General features: G+C 53.9%; 8 protein-coding genes across 8 annotated transcripts; 4 read left to right on the forward strand and 4 right to left on the reverse strand.

The window, feature by feature from the left end:
- Nucleotides 1–1,139: 1,139 nt before the first annotated feature.
- DACRYDRAFT_101399 (ribosome recycling factor) lies at nucleotides 1,140–2,121 on the forward strand (the record flags this gene model as incomplete). The annotated part of the gene is made up of 4 exons (XM_040767553.1): nucleotides 1,140–1,640; nucleotides 1,697–1,791; nucleotides 1,842–1,992; nucleotides 2,047–2,121. Exons 1-4 carry the CDS (start codon nucleotides 1,335–1,337, stop codon nucleotides 2,119–2,121), a joined length of 627 nt encoding a protein of 208 aa, XP_040626170.1. The 5' UTR covers nucleotides 1,140–1,334.
- Nucleotides 2,122–2,461: 340 nt separating this feature from the next.
- Nucleotides 2,462–6,055, forward strand: DACRYDRAFT_56058 (mitochondrial isoleucyl-tRNA synthetase; the record flags this gene model as incomplete). Its single annotated transcript, XM_040775352.1, has 11 exons — nucleotides 2,462–2,716; nucleotides 2,771–2,846; nucleotides 2,898–2,967; nucleotides 3,019–3,272; nucleotides 3,321–3,556; nucleotides 3,609–3,711; nucleotides 3,783–4,286; nucleotides 4,336–4,880; nucleotides 4,925–5,146; nucleotides 5,194–5,577; nucleotides 5,630–6,055. The coding sequence occupies 11 exons, from the start codon at nucleotides 2,462–2,464 to the stop codon at nucleotides 6,053–6,055; spliced, it is 3,075 nt and encodes a 1,024-aa protein (XP_040626171.1).
- A 485-nt stretch (nucleotides 6,056–6,540) lies between these two features.
- DACRYDRAFT_69680 (prolyl-tRNA synthetase) lies at nucleotides 6,541–9,055 on the forward strand. The gene is made up of 6 exons (XM_040775905.1): nucleotides 6,541–6,850; nucleotides 6,908–7,154; nucleotides 7,209–7,326; nucleotides 7,381–8,385; nucleotides 8,438–8,745; nucleotides 8,795–9,055. The coding sequence occupies exons 1-6, from the start codon at nucleotides 6,556–6,558 to the stop codon at nucleotides 8,958–8,960; spliced, it is 2,139 nt and encodes a 712-aa protein (XP_040626172.1). The 5' UTR covers nucleotides 6,541–6,555; the 3' UTR covers nucleotides 8,961–9,055.
- A 220-nt stretch (nucleotides 9,056–9,275) lies between these two features.
- Nucleotides 9,276–11,317, reverse strand: DACRYDRAFT_69684 (uncharacterized protein). The gene is made up of 2 exons (XM_040775906.1): nucleotides 10,825–11,317; nucleotides 9,276–10,773 (listed from the first exon to the last, which is right to left on the reverse strand). The coding sequence occupies exons 1-2, from the start codon at nucleotides 11,101–11,103 to the stop codon at nucleotides 9,571–9,573; spliced, it is 1,482 nt and encodes a 493-aa protein (XP_040626173.1). The 5' UTR covers nucleotides 11,104–11,317; the 3' UTR covers nucleotides 9,276–9,570.
- Nucleotides 11,318–11,697: 380 nt separating this feature from the next.
- On the reverse strand, nucleotides 11,698–13,732 carry DACRYDRAFT_23875 (glycine hydroxymethyltransferase). Its single transcript, XM_040773431.1, has 7 exons — nucleotides 13,555–13,732; nucleotides 13,389–13,496; nucleotides 13,241–13,339; nucleotides 13,091–13,192; nucleotides 12,932–13,030; nucleotides 12,227–12,887; nucleotides 11,698–12,172 (listed from the first exon to the last, which is right to left on the reverse strand). Exons 1-7 carry the CDS (start codon nucleotides 13,585–13,587, stop codon nucleotides 11,859–11,861), a joined length of 1,416 nt encoding a protein of 471 aa, XP_040626174.1. The 5' UTR covers nucleotides 13,588–13,732; the 3' UTR covers nucleotides 11,698–11,858.
- Nucleotides 13,733–14,553: 821 nt separating this feature from the next.
- Nucleotides 14,554–16,840, reverse strand: DACRYDRAFT_69690 (CTP synthase; the record flags this gene model as incomplete). Its single annotated transcript, XM_040775907.1, has 9 exons — nucleotides 14,554–15,158; nucleotides 15,205–15,362; nucleotides 15,409–15,497; nucleotides 15,545–15,677; nucleotides 15,726–15,985; nucleotides 16,033–16,329; nucleotides 16,380–16,549; nucleotides 16,599–16,706; nucleotides 16,779–16,840. Coding segments are annotated over 9 exons (1,810 nt in total), but the record flags the coding sequence as incomplete, so codon positions are not given.
- Nucleotides 16,841–17,204: 364 nt separating this feature from the next.
- DACRYDRAFT_23876 (uncharacterized protein) lies at nucleotides 17,205–18,590 on the forward strand. Its single transcript, XM_040773432.1, has 4 exons — nucleotides 17,205–17,519; nucleotides 17,566–18,223; nucleotides 18,302–18,476; nucleotides 18,532–18,590. The coding sequence occupies exons 1-3, from the start codon at nucleotides 17,273–17,275 to the stop codon at nucleotides 18,429–18,431; spliced, it is 1,035 nt and encodes a 344-aa protein (XP_040626176.1). The 5' UTR covers nucleotides 17,205–17,272; the 3' UTR covers nucleotides 18,432–18,476; nucleotides 18,532–18,590.
- A 289-nt stretch (nucleotides 18,591–18,879) lies between these two features.
- DACRYDRAFT_17463 (uncharacterized protein) lies at nucleotides 18,880–20,978 on the reverse strand (the record flags this gene model as incomplete). Its single annotated transcript, XM_040771287.1, has 3 exons — nucleotides 18,880–18,903; nucleotides 18,945–20,695; nucleotides 20,762–20,978. The coding sequence occupies 3 exons, from the start codon at nucleotides 20,976–20,978 to the stop codon at nucleotides 18,880–18,882; spliced, it is 1,992 nt and encodes a 663-aa protein (XP_040626177.1).
- Between the last annotated feature and the right edge of the window lie 1,108 nt (nucleotides 20,979–22,086).

The raw sequence follows: 22,086 nt of genomic DNA on the forward strand, positions 1-22,086 counted from the left end.
CTCAGGTTCCTTCGAGGAGGCTCAAGTCAAGGCAGCGCATGGGCCCATCTCCCAATGCTCAGGCTCAACTTCATGTCACGATGATTGCCATGCACTACGTTGTACTTTCTCATTTTTCTTCACTACCAACATGTTCTTTTTTCCCCTGCAGTGTTGTAACACTTAGCTTTAGTCAATCTTTCCTGCAATGAAATTGAGACTTCGTCCCAAACATCAGTCTAAACAGCATCATGTATGTTGCGCTTAGGCCATGCTAAGGCTCAAGTACAAAAGCTTAGGCACTTCGCTTATGAAACCACATGCATCATACGTCTCCGCGATCATGAACAGAGGACCCATCAGGGCAACAAATAGTCCCGGAATGTCCAATTATTTGTCTCTCGAGCAAAGAGATGGTCTAACTTGCAGCATAACATGGAGATGCAGTAACATGACTGTGATCCTTACTTTTATGCACAGATCAGCCTGCACCACAAAAGACGAGCAAACAAAGAACATACGACCTATCAACAAGAAACCGCCTGACACTGACCTGTCATGTCCAGGACTTCGAATACAGGGGATATCGCGTCCAGAAGGGCACGTATATCTTTTACAATCAATGGTGAAACAGTTCACGCCGCCGAACTGCGGCAAATTGGACGTTCTCTTGAAATAGACACTCAAACGGGGGACGATGCTTTGACGGGCATTCGCCCTAAATTTCAATTAGGATTACTTATACGTGATTTACCATTATTATAATTAATGAAAAAAAACTTTAACGCCGCTTTCCTCCCATTCCGGTAAGCGCAGCAAGTTCTGTCTGGCATCAGACAATGTGTTCCAATCAAGGCTGGATGTGAAGTTGGCTTGGTAAGTTGCCAGAAGGGCAAGCCGAGTTGAGCAACGAGAGAAGCGCCTTGACCGTATGGAGTGCATAGAGTGTGAAGTGAAATGTAACTCACTACCGAACATCTCTATCTAGTCTAAGCTGATCAAGATCGTCGTTCCAATCTAAAGAAGAAGCGCGTGGTGATGGAGAGTGGCTATGTTGACGATGTGCAGGGTTCAAAGGACAACGGTCAGATATCTTTTTCTGGTCTGCCGACATCTGCGTCTTAGAGAAAGCTATGCTACCTACGCTACGAGCACTTCCAGTCACATCCTTTCCGCGATCACTGACGTGTCTGCAAGTCGGCAACACCTCACGTTTCCTACCTCTCGCCACCCGACTTCACCTCACCATCCCAACCCGACACTATACTTCTAAAACGAAGTCCTCCAAACACAAGCTACCGAAGTCGGCGCCTTCGGGTTCTGTCGAGTCGGATGGCACACCCGTAACGGTCGTTATGTCCCGGCATAAGCATCACGCGGGAGAGGTCGTGGACGAGATTGCGCCCGGACATCCATCCGCCGAGCAGGACCCGGTCGCGTTTGAGCTGGGGAAGGTGGAAACAAAGATGAAAGGAGTTGTGGACTGGTATAGACGGGAGGTGGGAGGCTTGGAGACGAGAGGAAGTGGGAGAGTCACGCCGTCCTTATTAGATGGTGTGAGGGTAACCGTGTCGAGTGGCCGAACATCAAAGCTCGATGAGATCGCAACGATCGGTGTGAGGGAAGGGAATATTCTGGTCATCACCGTATTCGACGAAAGCGTGCGTTAATGCGTTATAACAATGGGTCGTTGATTTGTACTGATATATCTGTTCAGGACATGAAGGGAGTCAAAACGGCACTACAGTCCGACCGATACTCCTTCGTGCCACAAACCGTCGACCAACGGACACTCCGCATTCCCATTCCCAGGTACATCTCTGTCGACTATCTCCCACGTATATACTGACCTCTTCTCCCAGGCCGACTGCCGAAACGCGTCAGGAGCTGGCGAAGGCTGCCGCTCGCCTGGCAGAAGACGCGCGGATCAAAATACGTACTGCGCGAGAGTCAGGCATGAAGGCTTTCAAAGCAGAAGGGATTACAGACAAGAGGGATCCGAGTCACGTAAAGGTGAGAGCTTTTGTGCTTCTTCTACCGTTATGAGATGTAATGATGGTTTTACAGTGCCAGAAATTGACAGACGACCACATCGCAGAAGTGGACAAGCTTCTGCAAACCGCGAAGCAAACGTTGGGATAGATGATGGATGGACTAGCATTGCTTGTAGCTAATAGAAGTGCATCATTTCATTTCGAGTTCCAAGATACTACCCCTCGGCTCCTGACGGGAAAGTCGGAGAAACTCCGGAGGTAATTTTCGGGTGAGGAGGAGCGTCAGAAAGCCCCAAAAAACCGGCGCGTCTCAGGGTCTCTGGAATTTTGGCCCAAGCCAAGTCAACCTCGTCGTATAACTATCCACATGCTCGAAACACTGTAGACCGACCAATCATTGGTGCTGATTCACTCGTGGGTCTCGTCAAGGCTGATCCACTGCGGCTGCCAACTCAATCCACGATCGTATGACGAGTATGCACTGCAATATGGGCTCGGGGCGAGCGTTCGTGCGGCGAGTGGCACATCCTGTTGTGCGGAACCAGGCGCGACTTGCCTCGACCGCCCAAGGCCAAGCTATCAAGAAGTTCATCAACCATGGAGACGATACTCCCGGTCTGTCATGTAAAGACTACTCAAAAACACTCCACCTTCCTCGACCCCCCATTCCACCTTACGCCAAGGTGACGGAGATAGCAGAAGCGTATAGTGAACGGACGACGGCAGCGTTGTATAGACAGCAGGTGAGTTGATGATCATCCGGCGTGTTGTATATGACTAACGGAAGACGAGGGAAGTGGGAGGAGAGGAAAGACAAGGAATTTTTCATATTGCATGATGGGCCACCGTACGCTAATGGACATCTCCATATTGGTTCGTCAAGCTCCTTTGACCGCGGAGAAAGGAGCTGATAGGCCGCACCAGGACATGCGGTTAATAAGATCCTTAAGGATATCATTAACCGATTTCAGTTGTTGCAGGGAAAGCGCGTTCAGTGAATTGCATTCCTTGTATTCTGCATATATATGCTGACACTGTCTCATAGCTACTCCGCCGGCTGGGATTGCCACGGCCTGCCAATCGAGAACAAAGCGCTCGTTGGTCTAGATCCCTCTGCAAGTCCGACCAAAATTCGGCAAGTGTCGCGTCATTATGCCTCAGTTTCTGTAAATATCCAGCGTCGGGAGTTCGAGCAGATGAAGATTTTGGCCGACTTCAGCGATCCTTGGACGTACAGAACGTACGATAAGGAGTATGAGATCAGGCAGTTAAGGGTGTTTCAGCAGATGGTCAAGAAGGGTGCGTCGCACAATTTGAAGGGTTGTACAGAGCTGAATGATTGGTTAGGCCTGATTGTCCGCCGCTATCGCCCTATTTGGTGGTCCCCGGCCTCAGGCACCGCACTCGCAGAGGGAGAGCTGGTGTACGACGACTCTCACAAGTCGAAGTCGGTGTATGTTAAATTTCCTATCAAGAGGGAGGACATGTCTCCGGAGCTCCGGAAAGGATTCGATAGTACATTGCTTGAGGATCTGAATTTTCTTGTATGGACCACTACTCCTTGGACGCTCCCATCAAACATGGTGCTACCTCTTCCCTCCTATCCCTTGACTGCCGCTGATTGATCATATGCAGGCAGTAGCAATAAACGAAGAAATCGATTACGTGATCGCGCGTGGTGAGCATAACATCATCATCGCAGCAGACGCAGTGGAGCCGCTCCCAGACAAAATGGGTAGTTACTTCGTGCTGCACAAGATTCGAGGCATGAGCTCTCCCTTCTACATTGGAATATCTGCCCTTATCAAGCAAGTCTAGGTTCTGACATCTTAGGAACAAAATACCATCATTACTACCAGAAGCCTGACGCCCCGCCGAATCCTGTGTTCTCAGCTCGGTGGGTGAAAGCGGATTCCGGCACTGGCGTGGTGCATTGCGCACCCGGACATGGTGCCGATGATTACTTTACGATGACATCCGCTGGTTTACTAGAAGATCACCCTCTCGTTTCACCTGTCGATGGGAAAGGAGAGTACACGGAAGATATCCTCGGCCACGTGCCACATTCAAGACTCGGTGGTTCTCTCATCGGCAGATCCGTACAAGACAAAGGGAACGAAGAGGTGCTCAGGCAGCTCAGAGAAGCGGGGCGCAGTATCCATGTCAAACAGATCAAACATAAATATCCTTATGATTGGAAGACGAAAACTCCGGTCATCACGCGCGCGACGAGTCAATGGTTTGCGAGCATCGCTGATGTGAAAGAAAAGGCGCTGAAAGTGCTTGAGAATGTAAAGTTTCACCCTGAGGCCGGTATGTGATGCCACGCTTTGGTTTATTCTCCATGCTCACTTACACACAGGCCGTGCCCGGCTGGAATCGTTCATTCGTGAGCGATCTGAATGGTGCATTTCGCGGCAACGCAATTGGGGTGTACCCATCCCAGCTCTCCACGACATTGCCACGGATGAAGCCTATCTCAGTGCGGAGTCACTCGATCATATCATACCTGTGTTGGAGAAGCATGGCATAGATTATTGGTGGGAAGGTCCAGTAGAAGATTTCATTCCTCCGCACCTTCAAGGCAAGAATCTGCGCAAAGGCACCGATACGATGGACGTTTGGTTCGACAGCGGATCCAGCTGGTCTCTCCTCGGGAACCTTCACGGAGAGAAGCAAGAAGGTGGGCCGAGGATTTCCGACGTATGTTTGGAAGGAAGTGACCAACATCGAGGCTGGTTCCAGAGCCTGCTGTTGACTAGGATCATTGCTGCTGCTGAGGGCGAGGAGACTGCACCTTACAAGACGGTCATTACGCATGGGTTCGTTTTGGATGAACACGGGCGCAAGATGAGCAAGAGTGACGGAAACGTCATCAGTCCACTCGCAGTGATTAATGGTACCGAGGTATGATTGTAGACTCTTTGATTACGTCAGTGCTTAGAAGACAGCAGAAATCGAAGCTTCCGGTATATGGAGCAGACGTCTTACGTCTCTGGACAGCATCTGCCGACTATACCGACGACATGGCAATAGGGCAGAACATCCTCAAACAATCGGCTGAATCATATAGAAAGTTGCGGAACAGCGCTCGTTTCATGTTAGGCGTGTTGGCGATCCCTAATAAGGGCCCTGTCGATCAACTGCAATCAACGAAGCCTGGGATGGGTCTAGTGAGTGCCATTGTTACGCCGATTAGGCCAGGAGCTCAAGTTTGCAGATCGAGCGCTGGATCATGGATCGCCTATACCAGACTGAACGAACCTGCCGCGAGGCTTATGAACGATATCAATTCCACCGCGTGGTACACGCCTTGACGGACTTCTCGACAATAAGCCTTTCAGCACAGTATTTCAGTTTCAGGAAAGACGCTATCTATTGCGATGCGCAGGACCAGACTCGTGCAGCGATTGTCACTGTCATGAAGAACCTCCTGCATGTTTATAAGGGTCTTCTTGCGCCGATCCTCCCCCTGGTCGCCGAGGAAATCCATGAAGCCGAACAGAAAATCATCAGAGCATCGCAAGTTTCAAGGGCGGAGGAGTTGACCCTGGAAAAACGACTGAACAAGGAATCGGTGTTCATGCAGCCTTGGCCTGTTGTGGTGAGTCAAACCGTTCTGTAGCTTGCGACAGTACTCATGAGGGGATGAATAGGACTCTGCGTGGGAAGATACCGAAGCACGCGAAACAATGGAGATCCTTCTCGCTATTCGCTCAAGTGTTCTGGGTCTGCTGGAGAAGGCAAGAGCGGGGAAGGGGTTAGGGAGCTCCGATGAAGCGGTCGTGTACCTCGCCGACGCATCCTCAGGCGCAGCGCCGCACCATGTGTTCCAACTGCTGCAGACGCATGAGCCCCTCCTCAGCACGGTCTTTGGAACTTCGTATGCCTGGACAACTTCTCAAATACCTAACAACACTGACCAGAACGCTTGGGAATTTACGGACAATATCGAAATAAGTCAATGTCCATTGACCATCACAGTCAGGGGATCGCCCAAAACAAAATGCCCGAGATGCTGGAAGTGGACGAAGCCCTCGAAGGACGCGCTATGTGAACGGTGCACTAAAGCATTGATGTAGACAAAGTTATTTAAAATTCCAGGGATAATGGAACACACTTGTATATTAGATCGCACTGTACCAATGATAATTAGCCCGAACGAGGCGTTCGGACAATTCTTGGTCCCTGTGAGTTATCGCCGAAAGGATCATTGGCATTTTCTTCCATTACGAACGCGAAGCTTTTCGACAACGATTGCGCGTGCGCAGAGACTGCTGTATGCGCATTGTTGCCCTCCGTCACACGATCGCACGATACTATTCTTCGGCGTTATCAGCCTGCCCAACTCCACGCTCCTGGTTATCGTCAAGTGTTGCCAGCCTGACTCGATCAACGCGCGCCACCCAACTTTTTCGCGCGGCATTTCACAGCTTTGTTGAGCAAGGAACACATAACATCGAGTCAGGAGGTATTCACGCGTTCATCTTCATCTAATACTTTCATTGACACATTGTATGTAGAGCTAGACTTGTATAGATCACGCAGAAACTACTCAACTTCGCCCTCTATAACAACAACAATGGCACAGTCCATCCTATCCCGCGCCCATGCTCATTCTCCCTCCACTTCTCCGGCAACATGGCGCGAAGCACTCGAGGCAACGAAGGGAGTCCCCGATTCATTCGAGCTGCTGAAAGTTCTTGTCTTCAAGCCTCGCACCGCAAAGAATGTCGCCCCGGTCCCCGTCATCGTGATCGCCAGAGAAGAGACGGAGACGAACAGCACTGCATTGGGAAAGAAGCTGAATCTGAAGGAGATGAGACTGGCTACAGAGGATTTGCTGGTGGAGGTCTTTGGCGTCAATAAGGACGGAAGTGCGTGTGTCTTCATTTACTTCATCAACACATATTGACTGTCCTCGCATCATGTAGTCTCCCCGTTGTCCTTGACCGCCGAGAACTTCCCGAAAGTGCTGACAGTGCTTGATGGCTCGCTTGCATCTGCAGCAGGTCCATTTGCAGTTCACGCCAACTCCGACAAGGAAACGGTCTTCCTGCACGGGCAGGAAATCGTCGGCTATCTCCGATCGTTGGAGGTCACTGACACCAAGATTACCGAAGTCGACTTTGTTGCGCTGAAGGCCGACGCGACTGCAAACGCGCCGTTAAAGGACGCTATGTGAGCTCACCGTCATTTGTTGCTTTGTGTCAATATTTGATTATGGTATCATAGACCCGCACAAGCAAAAACTGCCACCACGAGCAGGAAGGAAGATGCCAAGATTGAAGGTGCTGTGCAGATTGCCGTAGGCATTCAAAAGGAGCTCGACTTCCCGGGTTGGTACACAAATGTCCGAATATATTGTCAATTCTTTAGTGCTGCTGTGACTAACTGATGGAAACAGGTTCTCATAAAGTCTGACATGCTCGACTACTACTCTGTCAGTGGTTGTTATATCCTCAAGCCCTGGTCCTACTCCATCTGGGAAGCGATTCAACAATGGTTCGATGGCGAAATCAAGGAGATGGGTGTCGAGAATGCATACTTTCCGTTGTTCGTTTCCGCCAAAGTCCTCGAAAAGGAGAAGGACCACGTCGAAGGCTTTGCTCCTGAAGTCGCTTGGGTGACACGTGCGGGCAACACAGAGTTGGAGGAACCTATCGCTATCCGCCCCACCTCGGAGACAGTGATGTATCCGTATTATGCCAAGTGGATCCAGTCCCATCGTGATCTCCCCCTTCGCTTGAACCAGTGGAACTCTGTCGTTCGCTGGGAGTTCAAGAACCCCCAGCCCTTCCTCCGTACTCGCGAGTTCCTCTGGCAAGAAGGCCATACGGCACATTTGACCAAGGAAGGTGCCGGCGAGGAGGTACTTCAGATATTGGAGTTGTACCGGCGTGTATACGAGGAGCTGCTTGCCGTCCCCGTCATCCCTGGTATCAAGTCTGAGAAGGAAAAGTTCGCTGGCGGACTTTACACTACCACACTCGAAGGCTTCATCTCAACAACAGGACGTGGTATCCAAGCTGCCACATCCCACTGCCTGGGACAGAACTTCTCGAAGATGTTCAACATCGTGGTCGAAGATCCGAATGCAGGCACCGGCGAGAACGCGTCCAAGATCTTCGTATGGCAGAACTCGTGGGGTCTCTCGACGCGTACGATCGGTGTCATGGTCATGGTGCACGGTGACAACCAGGGCCTCGTACTGCCCCCGCGCGTGGCCAGCATCCAAGTCATCATCGTACCTTGCGGTGTGAACGCCAAGACGAGTGATGAGATGAGGAAACGTGTGCCGGAAGAATGCGACGCGTTGGCAAAAAAATTGAAGAAAGCTGGGATCAAGGCAAAGGCGGATCTTCGCGATGGGTACACGCCTGGTTACAAGTTCAATGACTGGGAGCTGAAGGTATATCTTGTGCCCCCGCGTCTGCATAAATCCTAACAACGGCTTTAATTAGGGTGTTCCTATTCGCCTCGAAATTGGACCCGCAGATCTCGAGAAGCAGCAGACTGTTGCAGTACGCCGCGATACTGGCGCCAAGACCCCCTTGAAGATGGCTACCGCCGTCGAGGATGTCAAGCAACTGCTCGAGACTATCCAGTCTGATATGTACAATAAAGCGAAAGCGACGTATAACTCTCGGGTCAAAATTGTTACGGAATGGAAAGACTTTGTCCCCACTCTCGACAGCAAGTGCGTGGTGATTATGCCGTGGTGCGAGATAGAGGCATGCGAAGACGACATCAAAGAGCGCAGTGGTAGAGTGTACGTTTTCCTTATTTTCATCATTGTCATCTACTTACATCTCTTGTAGTCCGGCTGGAGAGCAGGTCGATGAGCGTGCTCCTTCTGCCGGTGCGAAATCGCTGGCCTTCCCCCTTGATCAAACCAAGTACCCGAAGATCGAGCATGGCAAGACCAAGTGTCCCGCGTGCGGCGAAAACGCGAAGAGGTGGATGCTCTTCGGCAGGTCTTACTAGTCGGTGTTACTCTACTGCATTTTTTTCTGTAATCGGGTATACACCGTCTGAACCTATTGGTTGTTGAGGGATGATAATGAAATATCGAGTTCTCCAACGGGTACCGGCGCGTTCGGGAGGACGGCCAGGGAGGCGTGCGGCGAATTAGCCCCAAATAGGACAAACAAGGACATCGTCCCAGTGATGCAAGGCACTCAAGGACCTTCATCCGAAGCTACTCAGGGCTGACGATCATGCTAGCAGAAACTATGCAGAGGGAAGATTACAAATATTAATATTAAGCCTCCCACTCCTAGAGACTACAACTAGCCTAGTCATCATCCATCCCGTCCCTGTGAGGCTCTAGAGCTTCAGAAGGCTCTCCTTTCCCTGCAAAGCATTCCTGACCGGTGCAGAAGACGGCCCTCCCGCTCCCAGGCAAGCACGGCCCATGCTGGGGAGTAGAGGGCGGCTCAAACATCTGACGCCTATCTAGCTCGTCCACATGCACCCATTCCCTAAAAGGGAGGTACATAGCAGCGTCTCCCCCTCCTCCCTGAAGAGCGGGTTCGTTCCCAAGTCCTCAAGAGGCAGCCCATCTCCTTCCTCAGTTTTCAGCCCCGCGGCATGCTCACTCCCGGGTGCGAAACCTCTCGCTGAGCATCCGGGGGCGTACTGCCATCCCCATCCCCCCAACCCTCTCCTTCCACGCAGAAGCAAACCGTTTCCCTCGGGTATCTTCCATCCCCAGTCTTCTCACAAACTCGGGAGAGACGTACGCTTCCCCCTGGAGCCCACAGGCTCGGGGCCAGTCTTTACATCCTTGGATGACTACCTGCCGTGAGACACGAAGATCGCCGGATTTGGGGATATAGTACCCTAGCAGGGAGGCGAATGTCTGTTTCACTGCGAGCTCGTCGACCTGGGGCTTGAGGGCTTCGAATAGTTCGGGAAGGGTAGCGAGGCGAGCAGCTACGCCCGGGTCGAATTGGCGAATTTCGGCCGGTACTTGGTCCAGAGCTTCTGTAGCCGGAACGGAGGGGGGAAAAGAGGTCAAAGGGCCAGAATCGGATTTCTCTGCGAGGAGAGTGAGGCTCTCCCCCAGCTCGGCAGTGGTGCACGGGTGGAACGGGTGCTGCCCTAGTATCCAACTGAGGAAACCGATTTCCCATTGGAGGAGGACGAGGTCAGCGCGCAGGTCAGCACTAGGCAGGCAGGCGCGGGAAATCCGCTGGGCATAGATCTCTGCTGAGGGGGGGATTCCGAGCTGGATGATCCGTGTGCAGGGGCCGTACTGCTCTGCTTTGAGGGAGATCTCTGAGCTGAGGAGGACGGAGCTGCCGGAGGGGTCTGATACCCAGGTGTGGAGGGCAGCAGTTCGCTCCCCCGGCTGGAGAGTGCTGTGCACTTCGTGGAAGGTCGTTCTACCCCCGGCGGGGAGGGAGGGGGCAAGATGCCGCAGGAAGGTGGTGAAGAGCTGGGCTACCCGGGCTGTGGGGGTGAAGATGACGACTCTGGATCGGCCGGGGTTGGAGAGTTGGTCGTGGGCTATAAGTTTGGTAAGGTGGGGCAGCTGGTCAGACGCGTGCGGGAGAACAGTGTGGTACTGTTTGACGTGCTCCCAGGGTTCGGGGGGCGTGTCCACGCCTTCGCCTTCGTGGATGAAGAGGTGGTTGGGGGAGAGCAGGGTGCGCACGGCTTGTCGCAGCGGGAGGGTGAGCTCCGTGGTGTAGATCCACGTTACCCGAGCTGGGTCAGGCAGATAGGCAGAGACAGCATCCATGTCGTCCCTCAGGCCAAGGGTGAGCATCGTAGCCGTGTCGTCGAATATGAGCTGCAGATGCCAAATCAGCACTGTCTTTCCCAAGACAGGCAAACGACACACCATCTTAGTCTTAGCCATCCCCCTGGCGAACTCGTCTTCATTCTCGAGCAAATCCCTTATCCTCCCCGGAGTACCAACAACAACATCCCTCCTCCGAGTCATAAACTCCCTCATCTGCGTCTTCCTCTCGCCATCCACCAAAAGGCGCAGCTCAAACCCCTCATACCTCTGCACCAACTTCAGTGCGTCGTTCGCAATCTCTGTCGCTCGTTCCCGGGTAGAGGTGAGGATGACGACGCCTACATGACCCCGGGTGAACAGCCTCGCGCGGTCCTCCATTTCGCGGGAAGAGGATAGGCCAGAGTCGTGGAGTTCCGTGCGGGCGAAAGCGTCGATGGCCTTAAGACGGGACTCGACCGCGGGGAGGAGGTAGGAGAACCTCGATCCTTGGCCTTGACCTTTGGATGTCCAGACGAGAAGGTCTTGTCCTCCTTTCTCCTGGTTTCCTTTCCCCTTCCCGCTCCCGCTCCCGCTTGCACCAGCAGACCTCTCCCCCTCTGCACTCCCCCTCCCCTGCCCAGCCCCAAGCACAGCAGCCAACCAAGGCCTCCCGTCGACGGGGTCGGAAGGCAGGGATGACCGCACGCGCGTACTGCTTGAACTCGGGGGTGTTGGCAAGCTTGGGATGACGGGAGTAAGTGAATGGTCGGTAGTGAGAGATCGGGAGTGACATAGTGACGTGCTTGCTCGTGCTGCTCGAGAAGAGGAGCGCACGACCACTCGACACGCTCGCATCCTGACCCAGACGACGATCAGTGAACAGAGTAAGACTAGACTCTCAGGGTACAGACGCTCTAGGGATTATACACTGCCACTATCGGTTATAACCTCAAACACCGACAACTGTCCAATTTGGGGACACAACGGTATTGAGAAATATTTATTGAAAAACTGCCTAAATGCAGTTGAATGCCATTTTACTTGCTAACACGATCTACCACAAAGAGCCCGTTGAACGCTCTCAACCAGTTGATGACCTCTCCCCTCTCCCTCTCTGCCTCACAACGCCCACACCCACCCACGCCCAGACAAGCCTAGTGCTCATCCGGGAAAGCCTTAATCGCGCTCGTATCCCTCACACCAGGCAAAGGGAACCGTCTAGCAAACAGCCTAACCTCCCTCGCCAGCTGCTTCACTCCCTCGCTCTTCCCCGCCGCAGCTACAAAATCGACCAGCTTCTTACTGCCCGCTTCTTTCTGCGTGGAGAGACAGAGCTGGACTGCCCGGTCCAGGAAGGAGGCGACTTGCAGTATGTCGGATGTGTGCATCGACCGGGATGTTAGGCAGGCGAGGCCCAGGCGGACACCGCCGGGCGTCTGGGCGCTCACATCCCCCGCGACGGCGTTCTCTGTTCGTTTATCAGCATTCCACGTAATAGGCTGGAAGCGGACGTCAGACGTACTGTTAATAGTGATCCCGGCCATATCGCACAACTTTTCCACTTTGCTCCCCGTCAGCCCGAGCGGACGCAAGTCCCACAAGATCAGGTGGTTCTCCGTCCCGTCCGTCTGGAGCTTGTAGCCCTTATCATGCAAGAACCCTGCCATCGTCTGCGCGTTCTCGATGACCGCACGGGCGTACTGCTTGAACTCGGGGGTGTTGGCAAGCTTGAGCGTCACCGCGATAGCCGCGATGGTGTGGTTGTGCGGCCCACCCTGGCACGCAGGGAAGACGGCGTTGTTGATCCTGCTCTCCATATCCTGTTCCTTATCCTTGCGGAAGAAGATGAGCCCCGCCCTCGGGCCACGGAGCGTCTTGTGCGTCGTGGTAGTCACGACGTCGCAGTACTTGAAGGGGTTGTTCTGTGCTCCAGCAGCGACGAGCCCGGAGATATGGGCCATGTCGCACATCAGGTAGGCTCCTTCCCCGTCCGCGATCTCCCGCAGACGCTTATAGTCCCAATCCCTGGGGTAGGCGGATGCACCGCAGACAATCGCGCGGGGCTTGAAGAGCTTGGCGTTGGCAGCCAGGAGGTCGTAGTCGATGTACCCGGTGTCCTTCTTCACTTGGTAGGGGAAGGACTGGAAGTAGATCGACGAGGCTGAGATCTTCTTCTTTGCCGTCTGGGGGGAGTTAGTGGATGTGGAGGTTAGAATGAGGGACATACGTAGTATCCGTGCGTGAGATGGCCACCGTCAGGCAGGCCGAGGCCCATCAGCCTGTCCTGGGGGTTGATAAGTGCCGTAAAGGCAGCGAAGTTTGCCGTCTGCATGACGATGATCAGCCCAGTTAGCAGGAAGAGAAAGATACAAAAAAAAAGACATACAGAACCAGAGTAAGGCTGGACGTTCACGCCCCACTTGCTCGTGTCACAGCTAAACGCCTCCAAGGCGCGCTTCTGGCAAAGCACCTCCAATTCGTCGACGTACTACGCGCCAAACATCAGCTACGCCCAGCGCTAAGGACCTGAACGCACCTCGTTCCCACCGTAGTACCTGGCCCCGGGCAACCCCTCCGAGTACTTGTTAGTAAAGATCGACCCGTTCGCCTCGAGCGCGGCGAGGGAAGTCAAGTTCTACGGCGATGTGAGCGCGGCCCAGAGGGATGATATTGAGGGGACGTACCTCGGAAGCGATGAGCTCCAAACCGGAGAACTGGCGCCAAGTCTCGCGGTCTACGAGCTCTTGGACTTCGGGGTCCAGCTGAGCGAGCGGGACGTAGAGATCTTTGTTCTGCACGGTCGTTCATGAGTGTGTGTGGAGTGGTAGGTGGTAGGAGTGGAGGACGTACGAAATCATCAGGGAGAGCAACCTTGTTCGCCATCGTTCTTCTCAGCAAGGGAGTAGGAACGGTCCGAGAGCGAGAATGAGAGTGAGAGAGGGTAACGGGAGAAGTACGGGCGTGGGAGAGAGAGCGAAGTGAGGACCTGAGCGTTATGGATCGGAACATGTTGGGGTGGGGATAGACGGAGTAAGGGTTTGTTGGGGGCGGGCAGGTGGGCGTACACGTGGGAAGATGATCCAAGGGCGTGGTAGGCGGCAATGGGCGGGCGGTGGAGTCGGGATGTCAGCCGAGTAGGATATGAGGAGGAGGTGCAGGAGGAGGAGGAGAGCAAGATGTTACAGTACAGTGAATATAAGCCTCTTTGGTGTGGAAGGGACGCGCTCACAAGTATCACGAGCTATTCAACTTCTCGGGTGAAAGATGGAGGTCACTGTAAGGGCACAACACCTCCACTTGAGCGGGCAAAAGACTATAAGAGGTCTATCCCGTTCTCACTAAAAGATACTCACAAACAAGAGTCAAAAGACAAGTAAGTTAAACTGTCAACGTTAACTCTTTACGCCGGCAAGCTACTTCTACTTATGCGCTCATGGCTGACTCGCCCACTCCGAAATTTGCATGTCTCACCGATCACCGAATACACATCGATCCGCTCAGGGCTTCGGCCCCTTTTGACCCAATCACTTGCGTTTACGCTCGGTCTGCTCCATCCACGCCGATGATATGACTCGGTACACCGTTCACACCAAGCACCGCAGATCAAACTCTCTTCCTCTGCGACCGCCCAGTCCTACCCGCTCACACATCCTGCCGAGCGCGAGCATACCAAAGTCCCCAACACTATACAATGTCCCTTTCTGGAATCTACTTCCCCACACCGAGTGAGCGGGTCCCACTGTGAATAGTATTACAATGCAGTTCAGAACGGTGCGGTCTAGGCTTAAGGCTGTAGGCTGTAGGGGTAGGATCCAGCGTCTAGGGCATATAGTAGTAGCAGTAGCGAGTCTCAGGCAATTACACTCTCAAGCCAAGGGTGTCGTTAACGATCAAGAGAACGGGTGAAGCCAGTAGTCAGCCCTATACATCTCCATTGACCTTCCTTCCATCCTTCTCCTTTCCCTGTCCATCCACCCCAGTATGCGGGTGCGGGTGCGGATGTGGGCTCTTATAACAACTCTGGCCCACCATCTGTTCTTCCAGCATATTCGGCCCCACGCTCGCCGCGACCAAGCCGAGGAACGGCGGGCTAGGGTTGAGCGGTCTGGTACAGAACTCCGGGTGCGCCTGCAGCCCGACGAAATACGGATGATCCTTGAGCTCGAACGCCTGCATCCGCTCTCCGCGCTCGTCCTTGCCTATGAACTCGAGGCCAGAATCGACCAAGCGGTCGACGTACAGCGGGTTCACTTCCCACCTGTGCCGGTGCCGCTCGTAGATTACAGAGGCGTTGCCGTATAGCCTGCGGAGCTTGGACCACTCTGTCCCCGGGGTGAAGAGCGTTTCCCGTAGGCCGAGACGCATCGTACCGCCCAGCTGAGTCTTAGAGATCTCGGGCATGTACACGACCACGGGGTTCGGCGTGTGCTCGTCGATCTCCGTATGGTGTGCGTCTGTATAGCACTTAGCACTAGGATCGGGAAAGGGTGGGCAACGGACCGTGCAAACCGCAGACGTTCCGAGCCCACTCGACAACCGCGAGCTGGAAGCCGTAACAGATGCCCAGGAAGGGCTTCTTCTGCTCGCGCGCCCACTTGGTAGCAAGGATCATCCCCTCCGTACCGCGGTCGCCAAACCCACCAGGGACGAGGACGCCGCTAAGGGCCGTGAGCGAGAGAGGGGAAAGAAGGGGAAAGCGCCTACTCGGCCATGACGAGGGTGCGCCACGCGTCATGATACTGTGCGGGGGCGACATCGAGTGTCGCCGGCTCGAGATGGGAGGACTCGAGGTACTGACCTCTGCATTAGTCACCATTCCGTACCCTAGCATGACACGCACCTGCAAGTTGAGCTTCCTGTTACACCTGAGCGCCGCGTGCTCCAGCGACTTGGTCACAGACATATACGAGTCCGTGACATCTGTGTACTTGCCTACGAGGACGATCGTGACCTGCCCGTAGGGCCTTTCCTGTCTGCACATTGTGTCAGCCTCCTGCGATAGACAACGGATACGGACATACCCCTCTGTCAAACGCGTCCAGCGCTCTTTGATACTGTGTCCCCGCTGAACCATCTCCTTCGGGATAGATATCGTGTCCAGCTGGAGTCGTTTCTGGAGATAAGGCACCAGGCCCTGCCCAGCCAGGAGCATAGGCACGTGGTACACCGAGGAGACGTCGTGCACTCCCAGGACCTGATCCTTCCCTACGTGGCAGAACATTGATATCTTCGCTTTTGTGGCTTCTTCCAGAGGACGGGAGGACATGAGCCTGCATGCGACCTAGATGGCGTCAACAACCTGCAAGGGGGAGCGAAGGATGGACATACCAGATCGGGTGTGAGCCCCAACCCCCGTAGGTCACGCACAGTAGCCTGCGTGGGCTTTGTCTTCTGCTCCCCATGCATATCCGGTACCAAAGACACATGGATCAACGCAAAGTTCTCGTGCCCCACCCGAAACTGGAACTGCCGCATGGCTTCTATAAACGGGGCGCTCTCGATGTCTCCCACCGTTCCCCCGAGCTCGACTATGCACACGTCTGGGGCGAGGTCGGTGTCGTCTACCGGGATGTGGGAAACGCGCTCTATCCAGTCCTGGATAGCAGTCGTCACGTGCGGTACGATCTAGCGTAGAGCGTAAGCAGGGTGACTCACCCAGAAGTAAAAAGACAGACCTGCACGGTTTTCCCCAGATAGTCACCCCTCCGCTCGCGTTGGATAACCTCGCTATATATCTTGCCCGTAGTGATGTTGTTTTCCCTCGAGAGGATAACATCCAAGTACCGCTCATAGTTCCCCAAGTCCAAGTCGACCTCCCCACCGTCATTGAGCACGTACACCTCGCCTGGCCTCATCAGCCGCGCCGATCGGGGTCGGTCAAGCAGGGGACGTACCGTGCTCAGTGGGCTTCATGGTCCCCGCGTCAATGTTCATATAGGGATCAATCTTGATTGCGGTGACCTTGAGACCGGTCATCTTGAGCAACAAGCCGGTGCTGCTCGCTGTTCATCCGCACAGGCAATAAATTTTCGTCAGCTCGCTCGTTCATTTGGAAAGTGGGACATAAGGCGTACCGATGACCCCCTTTCCGATACCACTGATCACACCGCCCGAAACAACAATGTATTTTGTCATTGGGCCGTGTTTGTTAAATCAAGGATGTGAGGGGAAGGAGAGAAACTTGAAGGGTGCAAACTGATGTTGGACGCGACTGATTTTACCTCGGCGCGTCTTCGCCTTCTGCGGAAGCAAGTCAAGGAAAGAAATTAAATCATCGTCATGTCCAGACGCGTTTGACTGTGAAAAGTATATTGTTTCCATCAGAGTAGAATGTGAAGCGGGAGCAGATTAACTCTCACTCCAGTACAGCCACTATAAGGGACACTTTTTCGGCGCTGAAATTCGGCTCGTCGGGAATGTTGTCCCCGCATGTTCGCCAAAGGTGGAGGACGGCGGGGTGTCACTCCGGAGTAACTACTCCCCGGCCCGGGTAGACAGCGTCTGCTCAATCTATATCTCATCCTCATCATCTTTCACTCCTGTTCACCTCTCACTCCTCCACTCTCCAATGTCGAAGACCAAGATCCTCGTATGCCGCGACATCGGCGACAAGTCCATGGCCGTCCTGCGTGCACAGGAGGACTGGAATCTCGTTATCTGGCCACACGATAGGCCTGCGGACAAGGAATGGGTGTACGCGAACGCTCCTGGAAGTGTGGGGATGGTCGTTACCCTGGGGGAGAAAGTCACAGAGGAGCTCGTCGCTCTCACAGGACCACAGCTGAAGGTCGTGAGCACGATGAGCGTGGGCGTCGGTATGTTCTCTCCTTGCCTGATGCTCTTATCTCAAGTTTGGATTAGACCACGTCGAGCTCCCCGCTCTTGCATCGCGTCATATCCGCCTAGGCTACACGCCTGACGTGCTGACTGACGCTGTCGCCGATTGCAGTATAATGCTCGCCCTCATGGCTTCACGCAACGTGACATCCTCGCAGACCCTCCTGCGCTCAGGTACTTGGGGCAACCTAGGGTGGGGTCCATACCTGTTTTGCGGTCCGCAGATTGGCGCTGGACCGGGGAAGAAGGAGAGCACTGTCGGTTTCCTCGGGTTTGGACGTATCTCCCAAGCCACCCTCGTCCGGATAGCAGCGTTCGGAGTGACCCGATGCGTCTACTACAACTCCGGCCGGAAGGATCGTTCGGCCGAGGACCAGGCTCTCGCAGACAAGTTAGGACTGAAGGAAGTAAAGCGCGTCGAGCTGGACGAGCTCGCGCGATCGAGCGACGTCCTCTTCACCCTTGTTCCGGGGGGGAAGGACACCTTCCACATTGTAGACGAGGCCTTTTTGCGGAAGATGAAGCCTACTTCGGTACTGGTTAACACGGGTCGCGGGCCGATCGTGGATACCCAGGCGCTTGTGAAGGCTTTGAAAGAAGGCTGGATATGGGGTGCAGGGCTGGACGTCGTTGAGGGGGAACCGAACATCCCCGCAGACCATCCCTTGCTGCATGAGCCGAGGTGAGTGCCCATGTTCCCCTTAGTACTTCCCCTTCCCTCTCCCTACTTTTCTACCCAAGGGAATCTGACCAGCAACAGGTGCGCAATCATCCCCCATATTGCGAGCGCTACGATCGAGACGCGCGAAGCGATGGCCATGCTCTGCGCGACGAACCTCGTCGGCGGTCTGAAGGAGGGCAAGATCGGGGTAGAATACGATCTTTCTTGATCTCCCGCGCATATAGGGTATAGATTATACAATGTACAAGGGAAGGTATGTAAATGTGCTACTGGTACAGGAATAGGTCGTGATTGATCAGTTCGATCAGGTATAGAGCAGGAAATCGATGCTAATTTATTGTCCATCCATCTGGATATCCTCCTGTTCGTCCAGCCGAGGGTGCTTCCCCACCTCCGAGTCGCTTTCCCCCTCCTGAACATCCGCAATAGTACGCTTTCTCCCTTTCCCTTCCATTTCCCCCCTGTTCCCTTCCTCAAGTAAGGCATCCCACGGAGTCCGCGCCACCTTCCCCTCCCTTTCTCTTTCCTTCTCTTGCTCCTGTTCCAGCTCCACGACCTTCCCCGCCTCCGTAAAAAACGGGATGCCCTTCTCCTCCCCCTCCTCCACAACATAGAACCCATCTCTGGTATTCCGGTGCGTCCGTCCCCTTTTCCACCTATTCCAAGCCCATTCCACGACCCTATCGATCCTTTCCACGACAGCAGGCTGCTTCTCGCTCACCAGGCCCGTGAACGTGTATGGCCGGAGGACGTTCCCCTTCTCCTTTCCCACTGTGGAGTCGACCCTCAAGTGACTGTCCTCAAGGGTGAACCACTTCGCCAGCTGGACTGGGGTCTTCCTTTTGCTTGTCGCCGTCCGCTTTCCACGAGCAGCCGCCTTCCTATCCGACTCCGTATGCAGCGCCTCGTGTCTCCTCGCCGCGTCCGGTCTGCTCAATCGTTTTCCGCAAATGTTACAGTCACACCCCTGTCCTTTGGGCGCCATGAACCCCCCAAAAACGAGCTTGCCAGGATCTGTGACTTGGTCCGTCCAAAGTTCCTCCCACTCGCGCATCGCGTGCGAATTGGTTACGTGCCGATCTAGCGCACCGCGGTCAGTGAAGGCGTATGCGCAGGCCTTGCCAAGGCAGGAAGGGGAGGACGGGAGTCCGCAGAGGAAATATACGAGTTCCCCCGTGTCGAAGGTCACTTCGTGTCCGTTGGACTTGCATGTGCGCCGGGTCCTGCCCGCGCGCCGCTCGTTCCCTTTCTTGCGGGCGCTGTATGGCTCGCGGTAGAATGTTGGAGAGCCTCTGTCGCCGGCGGATAAGACGGAGTTGGAGTCGGATGTGGAGAGCGGGCTCGAGATGTGGGGTGTCCTTCCGTTTATCGGGTGCGGTGCCCTTCCGTTCATTAGATGAGGTATCGTTCTGTATACCAGGAACTCTGACATAGGTTCCATGGCAGCGGGAGAGGAAGAATCGCTTCCGGGAAGCCACGAGCTCGCTGCTGGTGATGGAGCGAAAGAAGGTGGAGAGAAAGGAGATGAGGAAAGTGGGGATTGGCCCAGCAGGGCGGCCAGTGTCGGAGGGAATTGAGAAGGTGCTGGTAAGACAAGTTGGTGAGGAGCAACAGCAGTTGCGATATTAGGTCCACCCAATACCACTGACATGCCCATTCGTCTCCCATGCCTGTCCCTCGGCACCGGAAGGAATGGTAGTTTCGGCGGGGTCATTTGAAGGGCTGGTATCGTATTGGGAAAGGAAGATTGCGAGAGCCATGGAGGAAGGAAAACTCTGGGGATCGGAAGTTGTGGGGGTAGCTCATTGGGAGACAAGCTGCTGGAGGAAGTTTCTAAAACTTGAGCGTCCAGATATTGCGCGAACAGTGCTTGATCCCAATCATCCAGCGTTCCATCAGGAGCAAGCGCAGTGGCCCTCGTCAATCGCTGGAGTTCATCCTCGGGCATGGCCCCAGTCATAGACCCAATCCCACCGTTATTTACGCCGTCGGCAACTGTATGTTCGGCAACCCGAGTTGGAATTATCGACTCTCCAGGCAGCATGGACATCCGGTGATCGGAAGATACCAAGCTTCCAGGGGAAGGGGCAGAAGCGTCGCTCCCTTCGGTGCTTGCCCAGTACTCGCTATCATCATGATTGCAATCTGGGTCAAGTACCGCCGCAGATAGTCTTGAGGTCGAATTTCTTGCGGGATTTCCGGAATCGGTGATCCTACTAGAGATGGGCGAACTAGGAGAAGTTTCAGAATTCCCAGATATCACAGGAGAGCCCCAGTTCCCTGTACTGGCAGATAATTCAGAGCCTGCGGAATATCCTGAATGTCGAGTATTTCTTGCTAAGTGACCAGCCTCAGCAGATATATGGTCCAATTGACCAGACTCAGCAGATGTGTGGGCCAATCGAACAGACTCCACAGACATATGGCTGACAACCGAGGATCGCCTGCTGCTCCCCGCGTCATTGATTGATGCTGCAAACACAGGATGTCAGCACCTGAGTCAAAATAGAGTGATACTTTGCATACAAGTCAATTTACTGTCGCTGCCTTGATCGGAAGGCAGGGGAACAGAACTGCGGTCACTCTCGCTTCCATCCACAAGATGTCGAGCAGGCCGATCGGCATGATCATCCATAGAATTGATCCAGGTATCCCAGGGATTGCGAGTGGACTTCTGAGCGAGTGCGTCGAAGATGTTGACATTGGTGAGGTAGTGCAGACTATCATCGAACGCTGTGATGGATGATATACTCATATTGTTGTTATAGTGGGAATACGATGAAAGTAGAAAGGATCCAGAAAAAGAGCGACTTTGGGAGGAAAGGATTAAAAGAGCGTGAGAGTTGCATTCGTTTGGAAAGCAGCTTATTTATAATCCCAGTCCATCGAGACGCCTGTGCCTTATTGGCCTGGTGCGAGTTATGATTCAAGTTTGTGTCAGAGATATCGTTGCCTGCTTCAAAGGAAACCAAACCAAGTCCATCATCACCAATTTGAAATTCAGAGGATGCTCAGGCCCCGAGGCTTTGTTTGCTTTGTGGAACTAGCGCCGGATCATAAGCGCTGAAGGCCATTCACCGAATCGAATGCTTCCATGAAAGAAGCATATCAAAGTCGCGAATGGTCCAGAAGCCTAGGCCAGAAGTGGTTGGAACCGCCGTGGCCATGAGTATGTTAGAAGCCGGGCGGTCGGGCTTCAAGCCAGGCGAGTCGGCTCCTTGTTTGCAGAAGTCCTCTGGCATTAGTCCTCTGGCATTGAAAGTCACGTTGCCCCGGTAAATAGGCTTTCCCGTGATATGATAAAGACAATAGTGAGATACCATGTTGAGGGTTCGGAGGAAATCGTATCATTCCAGTTCGCAAGATTGCTATCGATAACGTGCGAGCGGCTGGCCGAAGTCTATAGAGCGGTTGATCACTGGTTCGCTTGAGGATCCAAAATAAGGGTGTACATATCCGCGTGGAAGAAGCATGTATTTTCCTATCATCCAAGAAAAGCGCTGCATTATACGTGAATAAGACGCGCAGAGAATTGGGAGAGAGGTTGTTATATTCTGTCGTCTTCCCACCAGCGGCCTTTTTCGGTATGGACTAGGGCCGGCCCACTTTACCCCTAACCGAGCCGTCCCTGAACCCTTACGTGACCCGGTGTGATAGATAAGGAAGGACGAGCTTTCGACATCGCGACCACATTGGACCGGGTACAACGAGTTCACAGATGGCAGATAGAGCTAAACCATCCATCGTATATAACTCCCCCCTTAAGCGCATCTCAAGTACCCTTCCCAATTCTGGGCTCACCTACCCCGCCTCGTTTGCTTTGCTGGCTTTGTTACTTTTGGCTATTCAATATGATCGGTGCT

The sequence above is a fragment of the Dacryopinax primogenitus genome (genome assembly GCF_000292625.1).
Source record: "Dacryopinax primogenitus strain DJM-731 SS1 chromosome Unknown DACRYscaffold_16, whole genome shotgun sequence".
In the NCBI taxonomy this organism is placed as follows: Eukaryota; Fungi; Basidiomycota; class Dacrymycetes; order Dacrymycetales; family Dacrymycetaceae; genus Dacryopinax; species Dacryopinax primogenitus.